The sequence below is a fragment of the Chenopodium album genome, chromosome 4 (assembly GCF_948465745.1).
Source record: "Chenopodium album chromosome 4, dcCheAlbu1.1, whole genome shotgun sequence".
Taxonomy (NCBI): domain Eukaryota; kingdom Viridiplantae; phylum Streptophyta; class Magnoliopsida; order Caryophyllales; family Amaranthaceae; genus Chenopodium; species Chenopodium album.
This window is the reverse complement of record NC_137837.1, coordinates 73364594-73387979: the sequence shown is the minus strand read 5'-3', so window position 1 is coordinate 73387979 and position 23386 is coordinate 73364594. Positions and strand designations below refer to the sequence as shown.

Genomic DNA, 23386 nt, shown 5'->3' with positions numbered 1-23386 from the left:
GACCTATATGTCATTTATGCATATACTGATATACTCTACTCGTACATTCTGCAATATTAAATAACGGCAATTTTTTACTCTTTATGTAGTACCTATTGAATGTCACACAATCATTCAAATATTGCAAAGTTATACATCAAGAGATTTCAGGCATACAATAAAAAAAAAGTACTATAAAAAAAAATAAATTTATCCCCTTGCTTCTTTAAAACTGACTTAAAGAGAGATTACAATGCAAATTACAAAAATGTTCCTCATCCTAGTATGTGGTGGTAATTACAGATTGTACAGATAGGGTACTCACAATGCTGAAAATTTTCTAGTGCCTAGTGATCAATACTGCTGTGAAAGAATTACAATCTACTGATTTAAACTACAAAAATCAATCAATAGTACAAAGATAAACACCCTTTGAATAGTTACGCTGGTATACAGTATGAGGAGCTTAGAGCAGGAGGGAAGACACAGACCAAATGCGGTGCAGGTGGATTACTACTTATATTTGCCTCGTCAATATCTGGCAACCCAAGATGAGGGGGGCGTACATACCCAGCCACTAAGGGTATGCACAAGATTGAGATGATAATTCTTGAGCCTGTATATATTACAAGCATATTAGTTCCTAATAAAAATGTCGAATCCAAATTATATCGAGTTCACTTAAGCATAGAGTTTGAACTTTTGACTGCCATTACCTTGCTTAGTAGAGAGAGAGATATGCCCGCGCTTTCTGCCAGCAATCATCCAGTTTTCTGAATTCGCATCAACTTCGTATAATACTTCCTCCTGCTGAAGACAAGAATGATCACACTACTTATTTAAGAAACAGAACCTAAAATAACAAATTTGACAGCCTCTATTCACACAAATTTCAGTAACATGTACGAAGAAAAGACAAGCCAATAATTACAGTTGCAGTATCAATTACCTAAGCTATTCATAGCCAGCTAAATTAGAGAAAATGAGCCTAGGCATATCCAGAGAGGAGACTCAAGCAACTTTAAAGTCTAAGGGAGGTATTATTGCAATACCACTTGGCAATAACAGTTACTCCCTACACAAATACAGTGGTTATTTATCTCCTCTTCTTCACATGCGCTTCAACTCATTACTACATAAGGTCACAACACCCTTCCTTACATGTAAGTTACTCATAAAAGTTGAGCAAACTAATAAGGTGTATAGCTTTCATCATTTGGACATCCATTAGCAGCTAACATTCTCACTCAACAGCATGATTACGGGATTAGAATATAAAACAAGCCACTAGCTTTGATAAACTCTACTACCCAAGCCAACTCTAGGAGTTTGATGTCCACTTGAGATTATCTAAATCACCCTTATTATTTGCGTACTCTTTTAAAAAGGTGGTTGTACATTTTTTTTTGAAATTTATAGCATGCATTCTGTGCATATAAAATTATAAAGCTATTAATCAATCAATCAAAGCCTTGAAATTATAAAGCTATCAAGAGGTAAGAAAATGGGCCAGGGTTGCCCCCTAGAAAAGGAGAGTTGTGAAACTTGCAATACAAACCCCCCCTGCCCCCCCCCCCCCCCCCCCCCCCCCCCCGAAAAAAGTAATAAGTAAAAATTAAAAAAGATGGAGTAACTTCCTGTACTTCAAAAGATGATTAGATCTATCTCATTTTCTCTAATGTGAAAACTGTATTTAAGTATATTTGTCCCTTCAATCACCTAGGTAAAACTAGTAAAGATCTAGACTAACAAGGTTGCTAAGTAAGTGAAACAGAGGGGAAAGCTTTGTGTGGAAAAACTTCCCAGCAGTTTAGTTAGAGAAAGCTAAAAACTAAATATCAGCAGATCAAGACACCAATCACACAGGAATAGGCGTACGTTTTATCACAAAAAAATAAAAAAATAATTAGAAAAGTGACAATCAATCCATCCATACTTCATGTGGTGATGTGGGCACTACTGGCACAGAGCTAGAGAATACAATTGAGTGCTATAAACTAGTTTGAACTAGAGAAAATAAGTCACAAAAGCATGCATGGTGACAGTGGGGAAGCAGAAGCTAGAATAATGCTTACATAAAAAGTTGATGGCAGGTGCAGTTGGCTCTCATAGAAAAACTTTCCAAAATATGGAAAACGTGATGTATTATCCAGGGAAATATGGAAAAAGTGATGTATTATCCTGAATTGTATACTACTACTAAGTTATGTAAGATACAACATTACCAACAAAGCACTTAATGACTCACATTGCTTTTAGGAACCATGTCTTCTGCATCCTTTAACCTCTCAATCCTCCAATTCACAGTAACAAGCTGGCCAACCCTAAGGCTATCTGATGGAAATGGGAGAAAGCCAACTGCCAGGCATGGGTCCAACACAGGTCTTTGTAAAACAAGAGCACTTTTAAAGATCAAATCCTGTCCTTCACTGTCAGTTGCGGAAGACTTGATTATGACAGGCATGTGTGCTCCCATGGTTCTATCTCCATTAATTTTATAACTAATATTTAATATACTTTCTGCACCGGATGCCCCAGTATCACCTGCAGCAAGAGGAAATAACAAACAATTTACCGAATAATTAGATGAAGCACATGAAATATTAAGAAAGCAGTCAACTGTATATTGATGGTTAAAAAGTAATCCAATTAAGTAATTAACTGTGTTTGCAAATGCTGTTCTTCAATGCAAGCAGAAAAGGCCAGGTGGGGACTGCCCAATGCCCATTTTTGAAGCATATTTCCAATTGCAGACATAAGTTTTTATAATGAACAAAAAAGAGATATGATAGGGAAAAATAAATATTCCAAGAACGAGGGCTAAGAACAAAAAATACGTGCCCCTGAGCTATCATGAAACAGTTTATCTACAAACACAAGTATCACCTAGAACCAAATAAAAGACTCTAGTTATACAGAAACATAATTTTTTTTTTTTTTTAAACTTGTAACCTAAACGAGAGGAAGCTACAACCTCTATTGGTTTATTCCTTTCCATAAGCACTGCCAAATGGCCAATGGAACCATCTTCAACGCTTCAACAAGCCTACCTTTCTCATCCCTTATTTCTCCAAGCCATAAGAACATTCTTCTCAAAATAAGGCTGGACCTAGCTTAATGATTAGTGCCAAAGAAAAGAACTCAAGGATAGAAGAGTAAAAGATGATTAAAAAAATCTTCCTCCTTAGGACACAAACTACAATGGAATGAAAGAAATCCCTTGATTCTCTTCCCTAAATTAAAACTTTGATTATCCCGATATTCTCCAATCAATCAATCAAAGCCTTAAACACATAAGCGGGGTCGGCTACATGAACCAAAAGTGATTATTCCATGTAGTCATCAACTCTCAGCATATGTAGGCACAAATTATTAGTTTTAACTCTTTCATCCACTCTCCTCAGTTTGAGAAAAGTAAAAGGTGGATGTCAAACAGTCTGTTAGTCACTTTGTGTATCTGTTTGTGAAAACCTGTATGCTAGCTTTTTCCCTTTGATAGACAAGTATACCCAAAGATTAGCCTTTTTTAACCACTTCCACCTACTCCTTGAAAAGGATAAATTAAAACATCCTAACAAGCGGACAAAAGCACCAATTGAAGAGTTTGAACTCAAGCAGTCAAGCCCTTGATATAGATTGTGTAGTATAGCCAAGTAACAAGTCATGCATTACCATCAATATCAAGCATAAAAATTCTCATAATACCTTCGACATTCATGGAACCAAAGCATATGCTGAACAACATGCTAGCTTTTGAAGAAGGAGAAACAGTGAGAGGAAAGAAAGCTGAAGCTGGTCGCCCATTATTCTGACAGTTGTGGACGAATCCATCTTGAAGATCCAGCCAAGCATCATGAACACTCAAAGTAGCCTTAACTTGTGAGTGCAGAGTTACCTGAATAGATACAGAAGCAATGTAAAATATTTATCTATTTGTCAACTACATGCATAATTTAATCAAATCATAATTAAAAAAAACAAAATGTGCTACTGAAGTGGAATATGAATGTCTTGCATTGCCTGGAAATTTTTTCTCCCTCAAGTCAAATTTAACAACAATAACCTAAAAACAGAGCTCAATATCATTGGCCCTTGAATGCAAGTCCAATAGTCTTCTTATGGATAAGTTGGAAGGATAAAAAGGAAGAGTTGATCTATATCCTGAAAATTAAGTATAATAGATAATCCCTCCCTTCGAAAATATAAGACACCTAACTTTCCACAGCTCAAATTTTGACCATTATTTTTGCTGAAATTGTATGATAAAATAATATCTATTTTATAATAAAAGTAATTTTTTTTTATTCAAAGCTACCGTCAATCAGTGTTTCATTAGGCAATGATACTAATGTAGCACTATTATCATTAATTTCACTATCTTTTTAAGCAAAATATACTCAAGAGAATTAGATAAAACAGCCCACCCCTCCCTACCAGACCCTCCATGTTACAAAGCACTATCCTTGCTTGGCAAAAGCATTCTACTAAGAACAAAATCAACAGTCAACAAGAAAGGAGATGTTAAGGTTCCTTGAGTAAGGCCCTGCAATGCCTCAAACCAAACAAACCAACTTCTAAGCATACCATAAATAAACACGTAGAAAATACTCAATAATCCCTGTGATAATAGACCAATCTTCAGAAGAACAAAAGAGACGAAGTTAAATTCAAACTCTTTCTCACTATCAATCTCAAAGAAGTCCTTAACAATTTCAGATGATCTTTTAAAGAAATCCAACACTTATTAATTATACCCATACCAAACACTACTTTCTTAATCTGTTCCCTAAAAGGGTGCTCTAAACACTTACTATCAGCATGAGATACATGACTCCACATCAAAGCTAAAATTATTGGATGATCTTCTGATAGATATTCAGAATTTTAAAGAGCAATAGCCTGGTGGATCCTCACAGACTATAGCTTTTGACCCTTCTCACTAGTACATATAAATACAACTTTTAATATTCACCACCTTAAAAACCATATTCCACTCTTCAGCCTTCATTTTCTCAAACCATATCACCTACTCCTTTTCCAACCACATCCATACCTCCAAAACCTTCCACTATGCATTCCTCCACAGCTTCTCCTCCACGAGACCATCAACACTATCCTGCATATCTGATGATTCCATCTAGTCAAGAATCCCTCCCTTCATCACAACATCACCAAAAAATAAAAAATTGCACATTCCAACTTTTCAACATCTTGTACATACCACAATTCACTCATTAACACAAAAGCATAGAAGAATAGTCATGGTTTCAATTGACTAATATGAAAGTTCACTTCATTATTCTGATACCTGAGTTTAAACACTATCATCAAAGAATTAAAAATCCAAGTACCAAAGTTAGGCATCCACCATGCACTACAACACTCCTTTCCTTACTCTCAGGTACACCAGGACAGCTCATCTTTGTAAATTTTTGTTGTGTTATAATGTGACAAATCGCTCGTCAATTCTGAGTGAAACATCATAATTAATCTTTTAGAAAAGAACTAAATGATGGTCAACATTGACTCATTGACAAGATTTAAAGTAAAAATTTACATGTAGGAACAAAATAGAAAATTTACTTTAGCACAAATAACAACATTATGGCAATACATTCATATACATTTATTTGTAGCTTGTCATTAGAATGATTGAAAGTACCCCATTGCTAATGTAGCATCAAAACTATTTGAAACCACTTAACTAAATAAACAATATGCACTTTTCAGCAACAACATTTTCAACAATTCATGAATAAGATAAGCAATTTGTCTAGAGATAGATTAATATCAACAGTAAATACCTGGAGAAGCAGAGTACCATCATTGCATTTGTCAATGACACGTGTGCTCACATGAAAGGGATCAGTAAAATGGACAGCCAGAGTCCTGCATAAAACAATTTTGTTAAGTATTGTATCACAAAAAGATGCAACAACACCTACAACAGTACCTATCAAACGTTTGGTTGTGGGACATTCCGAATTCAAGTTTAAGAGCCATTGTCCTCATCATATCCACAATGCTCAGCCTCTGCGATGCCGCTGAACAATTAATTAAGAAGGAAAGTTAAAAATAGCAGAAATAAGAAAAAAAAAATATTCAACAGTACTTCAAATTTCTGGCTCCGCATTAAACATGCGGGGTTTATTCCCTCAATCTCATTTTACTTCCCCATTTGGCCCAAAAGTTCCACAAAAATTGGTCAAATGGAGCAAGTAAATTACGGTAGAAGGAGTAGTTAACACCATACCTCTGGTAATTCCATCACTTACAGCACGAACTGGAATCCACAAGACAGAAGTTAGATCACTTGCCCAGTCAGGCAACTGAATCTTGCCATCCTGCAGGTTTAATTGTGTAACATCTTTGACAAGAGAAGATGGAGAATTTTGTTCCCCAGAGTATCCCATGTCAGGTATACTTTTATGAGCAGTTGTGTATCTATCCATCTCAATAACATGAGATTCTTCAACTTCTAAACCTGGGCCAGTGTCAATGTGCAAGACACCCCCTTTAAGGGGGTAATCTATTGGTCTTACTATTATTCCAACCCACTGTACTTCATTTATCAGCAGAGGTGATGAAACAGCAGGAGTAAGATCAACCAGAGCTCTGGGTTTGAATACCTACATGATAAAAGAACTCGTCAGAATGCTCAAATATATTCATGATCAGAGCTGAGTCAATGGTCAGCATAAGTTAGGAGCATGAAGCAGAATTATCTTGAGACCCATATCAACTGAGGTGTATACCTTTAAGATAGGTCTAGTTGGCTTTTCATAACTCATGAAATCATCACTATCTGCAGGAGCACCTTTGGAGAAACTATGAGATCTAAATCTCAAGTGTCCAATCTGACCAGTAAGGACTCCTAAGACATATGAACCTGGTTTTTGTGGCGGCAGGGTAAGTGTAATAGTGTTCCTTCCAGGCTTCAATATTGTCTCAGAAGAGATGCTTGTAGCCTGAAAATTCATAAAACTAACAAGTGAATCCTTCCCTATATAAATTCACTTAGTGCTACAAGAAGAGTTGACCAAGCCTACCTTAGCACCTTCATCAGCATTGTGAGTTTCCATCAGAGTAAGATTTAGTGATTCTAGGGTAATGTCATCTGGAAAGCCACTCCACACAGTCACCGACAAAGTACCAGGATCACCATCACATAGCTGCAATGGTCTCCCAGCATTCCCAGAAAACGTAATTAAAGATGACACATCAAGTGGAACTGGGTGCTTCATTTCACTATGTGCAAGGCCAATGACTTCTGCCTGAAATGCTTGTCTTTCTTTGGTTGAGAAGAGGCTTTTATCCAGAGACAATAGCCTTATACAAGATTGCAAATAACCAGCTTCATCCTTGAGAATCTTTTGACACTCGGCCAAGTTTGGAAGCACTTCAGCCAAAAGATCTTGCCAACCTTCACCGGCATAAAGAGCACAAACCTTCTCATATGAATTTGCGGCTAGGTCATACTTTCCATGTTTATGACACACAGCAGCAATTTCACCATCAAGGACAACTCCATGTCTTCTCCACCAGGAAAGATGGTAATTTTCAGCAGCTCCCTTTGTTAGTTCCAAGTACTTTTGCTGCCATGAATGAAAAATGGATGAATTTGTACTCAGTATATAGAGAAATACTCGAATTGACAGTCTCAACTCTTTAGGGTTTCTAATAAGCCAACACTAGAGTCCTTTTTTAAAAATTAAATGCAGATTCTCACGAACTAATCTTACCGATTTTCATGAAATGTGTATTAAATACTAAAGAAATCAATTATTATAAGTTATATGAGTTAAAGTTGACCTATATCTCAATGTCAGTAATTAAAGTTTCTTGGGGCCTTGGGGGTCACCTGGAATGGGAGATGGGTGGGAAAATTTTAAGGAACAGCAATTCTGAGTTTTTTTTTGTCTATTTGAATTGAGGCTTAAGTTAATGGAGTAATGTACTCCTCAAAAAGGAGGGTAATAATTACCCACTAGCTCTAAGGCCCCTCCCTCCCTTTCTCCATTATCTCTTCTCTATCATCACCCTTTTCGCTAATTTGTCAGTCCCAGGGTGAAGCCACACATTATTTCTTGGCGGGAAGGGGGCAACAATAGGTAATCTCCATGTACCCAAACCATAAATAAATGCTGACAAAAATAAAAAAATCATTTTCAAAAAAAGTTACTACGATTTGAACCATGACTTATAGTCATCAATAACCACTTGTTCATACAGACGGTTCGACAACCATCATGCCAAGAATTATGCCAAATGTAAAATTTTAGAAAGGAGATGTCAACGCCCTCTTCTGCCCCTGTTTGTCACACTATATTCTTCCCCTTCCCCACTAATGCTGCTATAAATCTACCTAGATTATTATGAGAACTGAGAGATTAAGGGCAGAAAAGAGTTTGCAACACAGGATTGATACCGCCAAAAAAAGAGTACATATTTAAAGTCATGACATGTCCGACGTATATCTTCTCTCCACTCCGCTCTATCAAACGCCATATTTTCCTCAATCTCCAAAAGACTCATATCACTCTCAATCACCCTCCAAGTTTTCTTAGGTCTTCCCCTAACCCTTATTGCCCCTATCACTTTGTCACTCTTCAAGCCTCCTTACTGTCAAAGTGTCAATCAATCTTCAACTTAAATGGCCAAACCACCTTAAGCGATTCTCCCTCATCTAGTTCTCAAGTATCTCAACAGATGTAACCCCTACTTTCGTCCTAATCATTTCATTACCCAATCGATCCTTTCTTGTAATGTATAGCCAGTTAGCCACAGATCAAACCCACTATATGCATCTTCACCACATTCATTTTATGACTTTGACAATGCTCCATAGCCTAACATTCCTTACCATATAATAATGCTAGCCTAATTGTTTCTATGAGCATTGTAGCACTCTTCCACTTCAACCAACCAGCTTTGTTTCTATGACCATCATTTCTATTCAATTTCCCATGCTTTTGAATAATGGATCCTAAAATCAGAAGATATTAGAACCCTAGACAAATATCCCTTACAAGGTGATCGATCCTACAAAGTACCAACCTATTTCTAATTTCGCAAAACTTACATTTCAAATATTCTGTCTAACAGCAGCACATTAAGCCTACTTTCATTCTTGAAAGTTCTTAGATTCTTCGTTTAGTAAAAGTTGTTTACACTTTTGCTTTATTCTACTTTTGCAAAATCTTTTTGCTACCTCACCCTTCTTGTACTTTTTTACCTTTTTCTTACATCGACTCACCACATCAACACTCTCTTCAATTGTCTTAATTTAAGGGCAGATAATAATCATAAAGGACTTTTTGGAACGAAGATAGTATGTAGCAAACACAACAAGAAAAATCAACACCTCCAATGCCAAATTGATATTTTTCATGATTATTAAGCCTTTTCAAACAAGCCATCCGCACACAAAGGCCCTTTTACTTTCCCAAAACCTAAGATCTCCAAATAAAAATATCAAATGAAGGAGAGGAATAAGATTACTCTAGAGGTTTCATGATTTAAATAATTATAAAAAACAGCTAAAAAAAACATGGCCAAATGTATACTATATACTTCAATTCGACAATTCCCATACCCCTAGGCCCTACCTATTCCAACCCCTAATATTGGGTATCCATTTTAAAGCAAATTTTAAAAGCCACATAATTCCCTTTAATCATAAACATACTAGGATTTATATGGAGGGGGGGGGGGGGGGGGGGACTAGGGTTCTTTTCCAAATGCCAAAATTTCCAAAATGGACCTTAGAATTGTCCTAAGCAGGAACAAAGCCAATATTTGGGACAAAAGGGCATCTGTAATAGTGATTCCTTCTCTGAAAATCATTCATTGCCACAGATAATTAGGTCAAGAAAGGAAATCACCAATATTTTTCCCACCAAGAATATGACTCTGGCCAACAATGGCAACAAATCCCTGAAACCAAATGCCCCCTACTTTTCAAGTCCATGGACTAAAAAATTCTTCGGAGTAGGACGGACTCTATTCTTTTCATGCAAACAAGAAAAAGACAAGTCCCTCATAATTTTCTCCAACTTTTAGCAAGACCCCAAGAAATCCTAAAGAGAGTTTCATGTTTTTTTTCTTCTTTTGATATTTAATTTAATCTCATTACAGCAGCACATGTCCCAGTTGTCTGGGCAAATGATGAATCTCTAGAAAGACCCGGGTCAGAGCTCACCTAAGGAGGGGGAAGAGGGTGGGTGGGCCATACTAAATTGTGTCAACGGAGGAAACAAGTATATACTCTCGCTGTCCTATAATTTTTAATTTTGGTAAAATCCTATTTTTTATAAACCCCAAAATGTTTGTGCATTTTTAATATTAATGTCAATTTTTTAATTAATGAGATCGCGTTGAATAAATTTTTAGTAGAGACAAATGAGAGAACTCATAGATTAATAAGGGTAAATTTGGAAACTCATAAACGTTAGCAATATCTAATTGAAGTCTTGCTCAAATAGTTGGATTTTCTATACAAAGGATGGGGCAGATGATAATAGAAAGTGATTCAGTTCATAACACAACAAGATAGGATATTTTGCTATCTTCAGTTATAAAACAGAACTAAACCAATAACAGTTGCAATGACGTGAAGTATGTAATATGATACCTCAAAATCCTCAATAGATGATAGAGATTTCCATAGATTGGGATCAGAGATTGTTTTTCGCAAGGCATGTTCAGCAGCAACATGGATTTCTGCCAGTCTCATAGGTCTATCAATAGAGCCTTCAAAGTTTCCTGGAGTCGAATAATTACGTGACATGGATGGTGCAGGTGTTTTTCTAGGAGGGCTTGCACCTCCTGAAACATCTAAGCTGTAGATAAGCGTAAGGTTTTACTTAGAAAAACAGGAAAAATGAAAAAGACTTCAGCAGATAGATAAGAACGTTAACTAAAGCTACACATATAGTTCAATAAGGTAACAAGTAAGGTAGACAAAATTTAACTGGACTCATTTACCCACCCTTCATTCAAATTAAGCTGTGTGCCAAACATTTCAAACATATTTCCAGCAGATAGAGAAGCCCTCTTTCTATTAGCTTCACGGAGAAGAACACAGGGCTCAATAGGCAATTGCTTCCTTTGAATACCAAAATGCTTCACTTTTGGACCTGATTGAAGAATCATCTGGACACACCAAAAAATAAGTCAAATATTCTTTTCAATTCTATCTCAACAAATAACAAAGAAGACTTCAAGAAAGTATTTTCTTTCAGAATAGACCAAGAAACTTCACTAAAAATGATTCAGAACAAATAGAAATAATAAGCATAACAAAAAGAGCATTAATAACATTTTTTTTAAAAAAAATAAGGAAAAAAGAAAAGACAACTACAAATAAACAGGCAAATGCTATATAGAGCCATTCATTGTTTCCCTGGAAATAATAATGACATCACACGAACATGGATACCCAGCCAACTTGGAAAGAACTCCAGTAAGCTCAGCCATTTCCTGAATCTGCTGTCTAAGGATTACCTTGACTTGTTTCTATATTATAAGTTGGCCATTTGCATTTTAATTTTATCGTACTTTGTTCAGTTACTCTGGACGTCGTAAATTGTTATTGTATAGCCCTGTCGTTATGACATTATCTTACAATAGTTCAACTTATTGAAATTAAAATAATTTTCCTCAAAAAAAAAAGTGGTCACATTTTAGATTTACTTGCTTTTTAAGATTTAAACCTTGAATGCAGAATATTAGTCTTCTTTCAATCTACCCCTTCATCACTAATAGTTTATTTTTTATTTTATCATCAGCAAAAAGCAATTTTAATTTCCAAAAAGTTGGAAGAAGTGCTTCACTTCATCCAATATGTAATAAATAACCCACTCTTTAGTACTCAAAAGGAATAGACCATGGGATTGCAGAAGCTCTTCACACAAATAAAATAGGCACTAATAAACCCCTGAGCAATTATAAGTCATAAAGTAATAACTGACCGTCAATAGTAGCAACAGAAATATTACCTTTTCTTTCTCTAGAACTTCTGAAGCAGCATCAGGTGGAACCAAAGGCCAAACTGCTGGTTTGGGCCATGGCAGCATGCTGAGGGAAGCACTATTTGGTGGCAACCAAAATAAGTTAAGCAGCAGAAGACAGTTTGAAGGCACTATGCCACCCAGAAATAATTCAAAGTATCTTTAAAAAAACCTAGCAATTTACCTATTTGCAGGACTTCTCTCAATATCTGTCCCATATCCTACTAAGTACGCAAGCCTCATAAACTGCCACAATAATATACCCATGTCAGATAGAGAAGAAATTTCTGTTGGGAAGGGAAAAACTGGTAAGGAGGAAAAGATCCACAGACATACATACATACATACATACATACATACATACATACATACATACAGCCACAGGCATATAATTATGCATTTGAATAAGCAAATGAAAAAAAAAAAAAAAAAAAATCCAACATACTTTACATAGGTGATGTGATTTGATAACTCCCTTATCTATTAAACAGTAACTCTTTTATGAAAATAGATTTTAATCCTCAACCAAATATACTAAGATCATCAGATGATACAACCCCAACAATTTTCCTGATAGAGTAACCATACCCATAAGACTTTAGAATGTCTACCTTGACCCGGCACAATGAAAAGAGATCACCCTGAAGTCGGTAGAACTCCTTTTCTACATCAGGGGCTACTAGTCCATCTTTGTAGTTTGCAGCAGTGGCATTGAGCAAAGCCAAGCAAGCAGTTATTACCCACACCTCACGCAAACAGAAAGGCAACATGCTCTGGAAGAAAATAAAAGGTTCAGTAATGAATTGAGAATATTAAGACTTGCTTGAAAGCTTAACAATAAACTAGATGAAACTTTGTACCTCATAGAGTGTCAGTGCCTTAGAGAAGCTTATGATAAATGAATAGCCCCTAGATGCTACCTCGAAAGGACGACTTAACTTGAAGAGAAGCTGCAAAAGTCAGCATAAATCTCTGCATAAGCTATCAATATTACTTGACAATGACAAAAAGAAAATAAGTAAAAACCAAAGAATGAATGGTCTTGTATTAAACAATTTCAAGGATGTGAATTCAAACAAAATCAAAATATATATGGATGATGCCACTCAGCATAGTAGTTGCATGGTAGCATAAACACTATCCAGTCACATTCTATAACAGAAAGAGAGAATCACGAGTAAGCCCAATACGCTCAAAAGACAACAATTATAAAGTACTACCACGCAAAGAAGCCCAACACCAATTTCTAAATATTCTTTCAATCCCCTCAAGCCATGATACACAAGTCCACAACGCGTTAATTTAAGTGTACCCACAAATAGCCTACCTCTCCTTATAGGCAAACCAGAAAATTTTAAGAGTTTTCTATCATAAAGATACAGCTTTAATTTTCTGATTAAGTTTCAAAACAGCTTGTCCTCTAATGTACACTAATCTACGCTGAAATATATTATCTGTTTCTTAAAATAATGCAGCTTGCAGGCATGTAGAAAGAACAAAAAACACCCCAATGGGTCAATATGCCAAACTCTGGTAGTCGGGCGTCCAAGATACTAAGAAGCCGATACATGGTTTTTACAAAAATTGAATAGTTCTCTCATACCAAGGAATCAAATGGGAAACTCTTAGAGAAGCATTAGTTGCTGTCATCTAGAATATTTATAAAAGTTGTATTTTCACTGCATCAACAGATACTCTATGATTCACAAACACTATATGGGGGAAAAAACAAGTGCATGACATTAACTTATAATAGAGGGAGATAATGTTTCCATATGGGTCATTTTTGTGTTTCGTCTCTTGTTCGTTTCTGGTTCAAAAAAAAATCCAGAAGCTAATAACTGTGTAATATGACAAAAATGTCAAAATGGGCTGTGTTCATGTTGAGTCAACTTCAGTAAATTTTATATTTATGTCGGTCTTGGATGTGTTGGTATCATGTCAGAGAATGCTACTTCTACTTTCAATGCTTCTTATGGTATTTTTATGTCATTTATCTTACATTATCTATAAGGCTAAAAACATAAAGGTGCTCGTTCTCATGTAAAATTATAAATAACGTTTGTGCTCCATATGAAGTACACACATTACATGCATCATGCATGAGTTACATCAAGTCTAATGAATAAATCCAGCTTACTGAGATACTAAGAACTTATCAATTCACCCAAAACACACTTTATAAACAGGAAAAATAAAAGCTCTTGACACACTTTTTAACATCACTCTCCAACTCCTTAAATTCTATGCATCATAACAGAGCCCCCAACCCTCTCCTTGTGGAGTGAGGAAATGAAATGATACAATGAACACAAAACTTAAGGGATACACATTGTGTAAGGGTAAGAAGAGCCTCAATAAATAACAAGTGATAAAAGGCTGATTGAGTATGTATTTATGTATTACTACTAATTGTATTGCTTATATCTTTTACAAAATGACTGGATAGAGAGAAATGGAAGGAAAGGAAGAGAAGAGAAAGCGAGGGAATTGTCATCCCTTATTTGGATATCATATGGAGAAGGGCAGGGGGAGGGGATTTGAAGGTTCCATTTTTCTTCTCCTTTAATAAATCAAATCCTTCCAATATATGAAAGATTTGGAAAGAAAATAGAAGCTCACTCTCTTCCTTTCCTTCCCCGTATTTATACTCTTCTCCCCTCGCTTTCCCTTCATAATTGCTATTCAATTATTCCAACATAGTGTTTAACGCCTAGGATTCTTAGCTGATAAATTAACCCCCACCCTCCACCCCCTTTATTTTTGATAGGTAATAAGTTACAATATAATACATTCCTGAAGATTTTTAGGCATCAATACATATTCGTAACACAGAAGGGGGCAAATTGCTTTCTTTCTCAGAGCAGATTTACCAAATTTTATGCAGTAGGGCTTCTAGGAGCAGCAGAACAAAAAAAAAATGGTCCTATTCGATTCAATGGAAAGAGGATAGAAAAGGATGCAGAAATGACAACATCCAGCAATATCAATCATTTTATGACCAGAACCTGGACAATCTCAGCCACAATCAGAATAGCTTACGAGACATTTGGCTTAAATGAAGTCCATCCCTAAAGGTCTAGATGGCAGCATTAAGCCATCAACTTAGATAACAAACAAAAACAACAAAAAATCAATATATATGCTGCATTGTCATATGCAGCTTTTTTCGGTGAAATCAGGACAGCCTAGCACTAAGCAAAGGGTTCCAAAAACAAAGATATTATGTTACATGGATTATCCAGCCAGGGTACGTGTGACCTAAATATCAGGCCTAGGAGGAATTTGCCCTTTTTTTCCCTGAATTCAAGTTTCCAAGTATCAAACTCATCTTTCAACAAGGAAATTTTGCTCTATAACAGTGTCCATCTCATACAACTAACAAAATGAATAAATCGCTTTCATACCTTTGCTTGACATGCAAACAGATACTGACGGAATTCAAACTCTCTGAAAGAATCATCCTGTACTATTTGTGCCAGTGGTTTGATTCCAGGATTTAGCAGTGCAGCTCGATCATCACCTTGGTCCATTCCACCAAACTCCTTTCTCTTTCCACTCACATTTACTGCATAAAATTTAGTGTTAGCATAGTATTTTTTTTGTTAAATATGTAGCATTATTCCCTAGAATGGGGAAATAGTTGTGTTAACAAACACAAAACTGCATACAGGCTGGAAAACTTTAGCAAATACAGTAGTAATATGAAATTGATCAACAGAGAAAAAAAAAATCTCTTAACATTGAAGTAGTAAGGTTCTTCATTCAATTATCCTATTCATACAAAATTGCCCTTCCCCATGCAGAGCTTCCCAAGAAAAGTGAAACAATACACTAAAAAAACTCAAATTTGATAATAAACAAGATTCCTGAAACTTTTCAAAGTCATGAAGCTCGACAATTCAAAGTTCATATAACTATAGCCAAACCTAAGTGAAACAATACACTAAAAAATGCAAATTTGATAATAAACAAGATTCCTGAAACTTTTCAAAGTCATGAAGCTCGACAACTCAAAGTTTATATAACTATAGCCAAACCTAAGTGAAACGATACACTAAAAAAACCCAAACTTGATAACAAACAAGATTCCTGAAACTTTTCAAAGTCATGAAGTTCGACAACTTAAAGTTTATATAACTATAGCCAAACCAAAACCTAAAGTTTATTTCAAGCTACAAAAAAAACATTATAATTCTCACTTCTTGAAAGCTAAAAGAATTCTAATATGCAGATGAAGCCAATTACATAAAGTAAGCAATGAACAAATTACCTGTTTCCAAATAACAAAGTTCAAGCTCATCGTACTCGCGTAATGAATCTTCATGAAGATGAGCCATCTCAAACATAAAAGCCAAGCTTTCCTAAAGCAAATAAGACAATTTCAGGCCAAAAGGAGAACAAGTAATAAAGTTATGGATACAAAATTTATTAGATGAAACAAGATTATAAATATCATAATAGTACTTCCTACATCCAACCAAAGAGCCAAAGACAACAGAAAAAAGGTTATAAAGCCAATTCAAATTCAATTTAGTGACTCCACAACAAAAGGCAAACCATAGGCATTAGATAATTAAAAGTTCAGGATATACAGTGTCTAGGAAAAAAAAAACACTAATAATGAGGGGTCACCACGAAGATGTAGACTAACAATAAGCAAAAATTATAAGGCACATCTAGCTGAAGCATCTATCAACAACTGCTATTATGATTAAGACAGAAATTCAACACCTTCAGTATAAAGAAGTTACAAAAGTTCCAGATTGGCATAAATCGTTGCTCGCTCAGCTTCCGAATCTCTTCCTCGTAAAACTGAACTCGCCTATCCAATGTATTACGAATACACTCCATGATCTTAGACTCAAAGTCCTCCCAAAAATTTGCTTCTGGTCCATGTAAGTCTAGTTTGCAACACCTGAGAGAGAGAAATTCCCAGCTTTAAGCAAAATGCAGCAAAATTTCCAAGAGAGTTCATTTTGGTGTGAAAGTGTTCCACTCAACTTATGCCACATTTCTTCTTTTGTAGGGTTGAATCCAACACATTTTAGGCCATTTTATAATCCACACTCGAAGGAGAAAAGGCATGGATAATGAGAATGGAACCAATCAAAAACACTAGGAAATATTATATTGAATTCGGAGGACACAATCAAACACCACCAGAAACCTAACAGAAATCTTGTATACTCCTTCCTCTGGCTTTTAGACAACATGAACAGCCAAAAAGGTCCCAACTACCTAGCTTACCTGATATTTGACAGTAGACAGTTAAGCACAAACACGCCTAGCTAAAGGTGAGGAGGTCCCCGTTCTTAGAAGGCAACATGACATGACGGTTTAGATATACCACTGCCTAGATCATTGTCAGATATCTAAGGCTGTAATAAAAATCAAAGAAATAAAGAATGTATGCACAAACACAAGTATAGATATCCTAATCAAAACCAACTGATCTTCCAACACATCAGTTGGTTCATATTCAGGTGACAGGTATGAAAATGATTATATGATTAATACTCACGCCACCCAATGTTAAGTATTACACATTAATAAAAACCCTATGTATCAAGAGATACACCAAGAGTTATAAAATAAAAACACCCTTTGTTCTTTTTGTTGGTTAAAATTATTGTAGCAACATAAACCAAAGAGGGTGGGAGAAAGAGTAGCAAGTGGGGCATGTAAAAGTAAAACTAGGACAGAGTGTTTAAAGTGATTTTATGTTTTAAATTAGAAAAGAGAGTGTTGTAAGCTTGTAACTTGTAAGCGGCTTTTGTGTAAGAAAAATTAGGAAAGAAAGTGTTGCATTTGCGTAAGATGGAAATTATAGTTTGCCATAAATGGATTAAAGAGGATGTAACGAACTGAAGTAGAAAGCATAACCAGTAGTAAAAAACGGAGGGAGTAGTAAGCAAAAAAATATTATAGAACGGTAGTAACATCATGCCACAAGTCGATGCGACCCTCTTCCAATTTAAATTGCAGTTTACTATTGTTGGAAAAGAGTAGTTTAAACTTTGGAAGTTACACTCAATTAATAATTCAGCATATTATGTGTTGAAGCTATCACATTAAGGTTGTTCATGCTATAAATTTGAGCAGATTCAGACAGATACAACTACAGCTGCTATAAATACTCATGATTAAAGGTTATCAAAGTCTGCCAATAATCCAAAAATGATCTCAGAACACAAATATATCCAAAACACAACAAGTAATGTGATTCTATACATCCACTCAATAAAAGTATTATTGAAAAAATTGTTACTGTAATTGTTAGTTGATCAGTATAGTAGACCAAACAAGCTCATTTAATGTGGTGTAAAACTGCACCTTAAGTCAATTCTGTAGGTCACACAAGCTCTAGGAATGACATAAATATACTATGCAGAATCATAATGCAGGAACCACATGCTCCTTGTTGCACTAAAAATACCTTTCTCTCTTTTTTGAGCTGAATTCCACTTCCACCTTGGCATATACCCTTTTCGCCATCTTGGTAGCTTGATCATTGGTGGGATGAGCTCTATTCACAAACACAATGAACCACTCCTTCTCATCATTTTGTGTTAACAATTTCACTCTAGGTTTGAGGATGGATTTAAACTCATCAAGGTCCTGCAGCATATATATCAAGGGATAGAAGCAAGTAAACACAAAGCAAAGAAAAATTGCAACCGAATAATGACAGTAAGGCTAAACAACAACATTAAGTATGCCTGTAATTCACTCATAATTATGCTCAATAACCTCTCCCCCCCCCCCCCCCAACCAAAAAATAAAATAAAATAACTACCAAAATTTTGGAAACCTATACAAGTGATAACTTTCGCACCAAATTCCAAGAAACATTAATCATAATTTCATATCAGCAAAGAAATGAGAGTATAAAGGTAAGAAAAGGAAGCAAAGCAAGTTACTTTATTCCAAATCACGTAATGATGTGGCTCTCAGGAAAATATCAGTAATATATTCTAATCAAATACATTCAAGAGAGGTTACAGTTTTAATTTGGGTTTTGGTAGGGTGAAGAAGACAATGCTTTGGCACAATTCAGGGATGGCATGGCAATATTGTGGTGTGCTTGGCTAGAAAGAAATAGTTGAACTTTTAAGCATGAGTCTATCCCGCGTGATTTGATATTGGACAATGCAACGTCACTAGCCTCTTTAGGTGCTATAGCAGCTGGGCCTTTCCCAAAATATTCTCTAGGAAAGATGAAGAGGAATTGGACAAATTTGTAGTTTTTAAGAGTTTCTTTGTAAGGACACCTTGTCCTCCTTTTGTATTACCATTGCTAATACTCACTCGGCCCTCTTTTCATGATCAATCTATAAAGACTTTGACCAAAATATATCATAAATACATACAAAAAACACTCTTGTGATATACTGATGGAATCCTTTCGGTGCATAACTTTTTATAAGTATTTGTTATTAAGTGACTAGACACTAATGGTCAAAGATACATCTTGAAGACCGTGCAAATGAAAACTGTAAAATAAATAATGACCAAGAAGGCTGCAAAACACTTTGACACTCAATCATTAAGAAAATGTAAAATCAAGAACTTTATAATCCAATAAGGATATGTATCAATTTCAGAACAGCCATGACCGTTGGGATCACAAAAGGAGAGACTTTATAGGGTGCATGATTTAAAATGGAAAAAACTATACAAGAAGAATTTTATCAATTTTAACAGAAAATGCATGAGAAACACTTGTAATTTTAAATTGAAGGAATAAGGAGAAAGGTAGAAAGTGATAGAAGATTTAATTTTTTACCTCACATGTAACAAGTACCACAGTAGCATACTGCTCCCGAAACCAAAATAGTGACTGCTCCTGTGGGAAGCGGCTGCGAAGCCTTGAATCTGTGGTCAATATATATTCAGCTGGCAGTTTCTCCAGAAACACAGGATTTCGAGTCTTGTTATTTAGACAAGCCTTTTTGAATGGAAGCCACTCTTCAAATAAATTTTTGACATTTGGCCACAAATCACTCACATCTTCGACTGAAACATAGTTGTATGTGCATTAGCAATGAATGTTGACAAATAAACAAATGTAAAGGCAGCATAAAAGAAGAAGAACAATTGGATCAATATAGATACACATGAACATAAGAGCTCAAATAGAGAAAAAATAAATAAATAAATAAATAAAAAGACCTTGCCTATACGGCTATACCTCCCCTTGTTGAGGCTTCTAACATTGGTAACTGTTATGTCTTCCAGGCTGAAGTCATGACATGGTATTACAACTTTACAATCCATCTCACAATAATAGAACATAGTTTACTCAAATGGCCAATGATCGATAACCATTTTTTATTTTTTTGTGGACTAATTTATGCTGACGTTGATTGTATATTTTTCAATTAATAACTTAATGTATTAGTCAAATGCAAGGAGCTTTTCTATGTTTATCTCAAGAAGTACCCCCTCCCCTCCCCCCCCCCCCCCCCCCTTATCTGTAATCAATCCTTCCATCGAATCCTCCTCTCCAATTTTCCTTGCTTCTACTCCATAAATTCACTCTTCCTTAAAAATAAAAAAGTCGATAACAGCTTCACTCAAACCTTACACCTTGCCTACAAATATCCACTTGTCCTGGTATGACTCGTGCTTTCTGAAACTCATGGTGCAACCTATTTGGAAAAAGACTCCCCTATGCCTCACTTAAAGCGACTACATCAATTAAAAAAAGTACGAGGCATGATATCATATATACCTTGGGCAAGGTCATCTAGTAAGTGAGCATCAACTTTTAATATAGTCCAAAATCGATTGCTTAGTAGATTCCTATAATCCTATGTGAAAGATTGATACCCTAGTCCTCAAATTACTAACTTACTAGCGAGCCGATAGCTCGATTGAATCAGCACAATTATCGGTTTACCAAATACTCTATATTGCCCACATTATAGAAAATCAATTTATATGATATCTCAATAGTTTCATATCATTGATTGCACCCTAGAACTAACATTCTGCATTGTAGTAGTAATCTTACACTCTCAAACATCACAAAACTAAATCAAACAATGTAATTGCGAAATCAAATCAATGCAAATCAAGCGACAAGCAGTTTGACATTGGATCAATCAAACAGCAAATCAAAAAATTATAAATGAAATCAAAATGCCAATCTTCTGAATTGTGCAATTAATCAGCAAAACACAATAATGGAAGTTTACGAGAAGAGAGAGAAAGAGAGTACCAGCAATGACGAGATGATCGCAGGTGTTTTTGATAGCTTGGAACTGCGCTAAGTAATTCGCCATGATTGATCTGAGGATGAAGAAGAAGGAATCATGCGGTGATCGCGCAAGATTTAATCAGGAAGAAGAAGAAAATCCAGGGTTTTTGGTTTTTGGATTGAATGTGAATTGAAATTATGGTGGATGTTTTCAGTGTTTAAGGGAGTAAGTAAATGGAGCAAAGAAGCATCGACTTTGCTGGTGTTGGTTCAAATGTTGTTGTTCATCCTTCTTACTTCTCCCACCTTTGAGGCTTCTCCTTCTCTCTCCTTTCTTCTTTGGTGTAGTGAGATCGTTTAGTGTGTGTTTTGTTTCGGTATAGGTAACATTAGTACTGGGTTTAAAATCTCTCACATGTCAACCCGACTCGAATGAGTTGGTTTAATCAAAAATTGAAAATTGTTGGAATAAATTTATTTAGAGTACCTGTTTCTTAGACTGGAGAAAGTATTGTCCGTTATCCGGTATTGAACTCCCTGTCCAATACCTAAATAAAAAAATAATATTTGTGAATTAAAAAAGCCAAAATAAAATAGGGGTCAAATGAGAACGAGGGGTGGGTAAAAAAGAAAAAGGAGGAGAGAGAAGTTACTTTCCCCTCTTTGCTGTTGTTTCCCGTGAAAAAACGACTGGCGCCGGACCGGAGCAGCAAATTTTGTGGTTGATAAAAGGTAGTATAATTGGAGGGCGGCAAAGGATTTTCAAGGTCTTTAAACATCTTGTTACTTTGGTCACGAGAGACGATGAATTCACCACCGGTGTGCAAATTTACGATTTTCTCCATGAAAAACGGTGAGTTCTTTGTTTGGTGTTATCGAAATTCGAAACAATTTGGATGTGAAGGAGTTGAAGATGACGACATTAATTGTTTGTCGGTGCTCCGTTATCATTAACGTGTATACTGTTATTTTATTTTGTATACTACTAATTTTTATTTGTATACCGTTATTGTTGAATTGCTTTATATACTTTTTGGGTATATGATTATTGTGGGCTTGACTATATTGTTATTGATTTTTATACTACTATGGTTGATTTATATACTGTTATCATATGATTTTATATTATTATTGTAGTTCTGGATATTATTATTACATATTCGATAGTGGTGGTGGTGAGGACGATGTAGTAACCCACCGGCATTGTTGTTGATGAAGACGAAGATGGTGATGGTGATGGTGATGTCTCTCTCCTCTCACTTAAAGGTTTTCAAATTATTTTTCGGTGAAAATTCTGGTCGAAATACAAACTGGCCTTGAGGTCTTTGAACTACAAAGGAAAAGAGGAGAATTTTTTTTTTTTTTTTTAAAAAAAAAAAGGTTTCCGGTGAGAATTTTGGTGGAGAAAGAGGAGAGAGAGGGGGGGAAAGTGGAGAGAGAGTATTTTTTTACAGCTGGTAACAAAATAATTATTGTCTAAAAATCTACTTGAAAGTGTATTTTTGCCCCTAGGTATAGACCAAAGGAGTCCATACCACTGGCCATGTTTATTTTTACTCGTAGTATTTTAATTTTTTACAAAGGCATGTACAAAAAGAAAAAAAACAGAAACTAAAAACGAAAGCAAAGAAGCTGACGACAACGAGTTAAAGTTGGTAGATCATGAGCAAAGACCACTCACTGATGTCTAACTTTCAGTATTTGACAAACACGAAAGGTTGATGTTCCAAATCTTTTGATAAATCCATCGACTGTAGAAATGTCTGTGACACCACCATCCCATAAAGTAGAAAGAATAAACAGGCTATTGGGCAAAACAAGCCTGGGCACCTCCACCCAAAGATATCATTGGTACCCACGGACGAGAAAATCCAACTTGTACCTAGAGATGGCAATGGATCGGATTTGGATCGAGTGGAGCTTCAGCTGCACCCATCCATTATTCTATTCGCTTCACCCATCATTCGCTTCACCCATCATCCATATCCGTACGTCCATCATCCGCGAATGAAACGAATGGAGCAGATGACTAATGGATGAGTAGTGAAAAAAATTCACATAAAAACTCTTATTTTCAGTTATATATACAATATCTTTTATTTCCCTACCTTATAAAAAAGTGGGAAGTTGTTCTTATGAATAGTGCACGGACCTTTTTGCCCTTCAAAATGTTTATTTACATTCTTACCCC

The 23386-nt window shown here is 35.6% G+C and overlaps 1 protein-coding gene across 2 annotated transcripts; it reads right to left on the bottom strand.

Annotated features, from left to right (window-relative positions):
• Nucleotides 1-181: 181 nt before the first annotated feature.
• On the bottom strand, nt 182-21571 carry LOC145629300 (trafficking protein particle complex II-specific subunit 130 homolog). 2 transcript variants are annotated; one of them, XM_081681861.1, is made up of 21 exons: nt 21217-21571; nt 19780-20009; nt 18430-18611; nt 16725-16908; nt 16264-16354; nt 15398-15558; nt 12851-12940; nt 12602-12763; nt 12175-12236; nt 11979-12069; nt 10970-11133; nt 10613-10820; nt 7029-7574; nt 6735-6947; nt 6233-6608; nt 5933-6023; nt 5784-5868; nt 3685-3874; nt 2228-2523; nt 696-789; nt 182-595 (listed from the first exon to the last, which is right to left on the bottom strand). In XM_081681861.1, exons 1-21 carry the CDS (start codon nt 21278-21280, stop codon nt 420-422), a joined length of 3756 nt encoding a protein of 1251 aa, XP_081537987.1. In that variant the 5' UTR covers nt 21281-21571; the 3' UTR covers nt 182-419. The 2 variants fall into 2 exon arrangements, with proteins under 2 accessions (XP_081537987.1, XP_081537988.1); XM_081681862.1 differs by having other exon boundaries at nt 696-786.
• Between the last annotated feature and the right edge of the window lie 1815 nt (nt 21572-23386).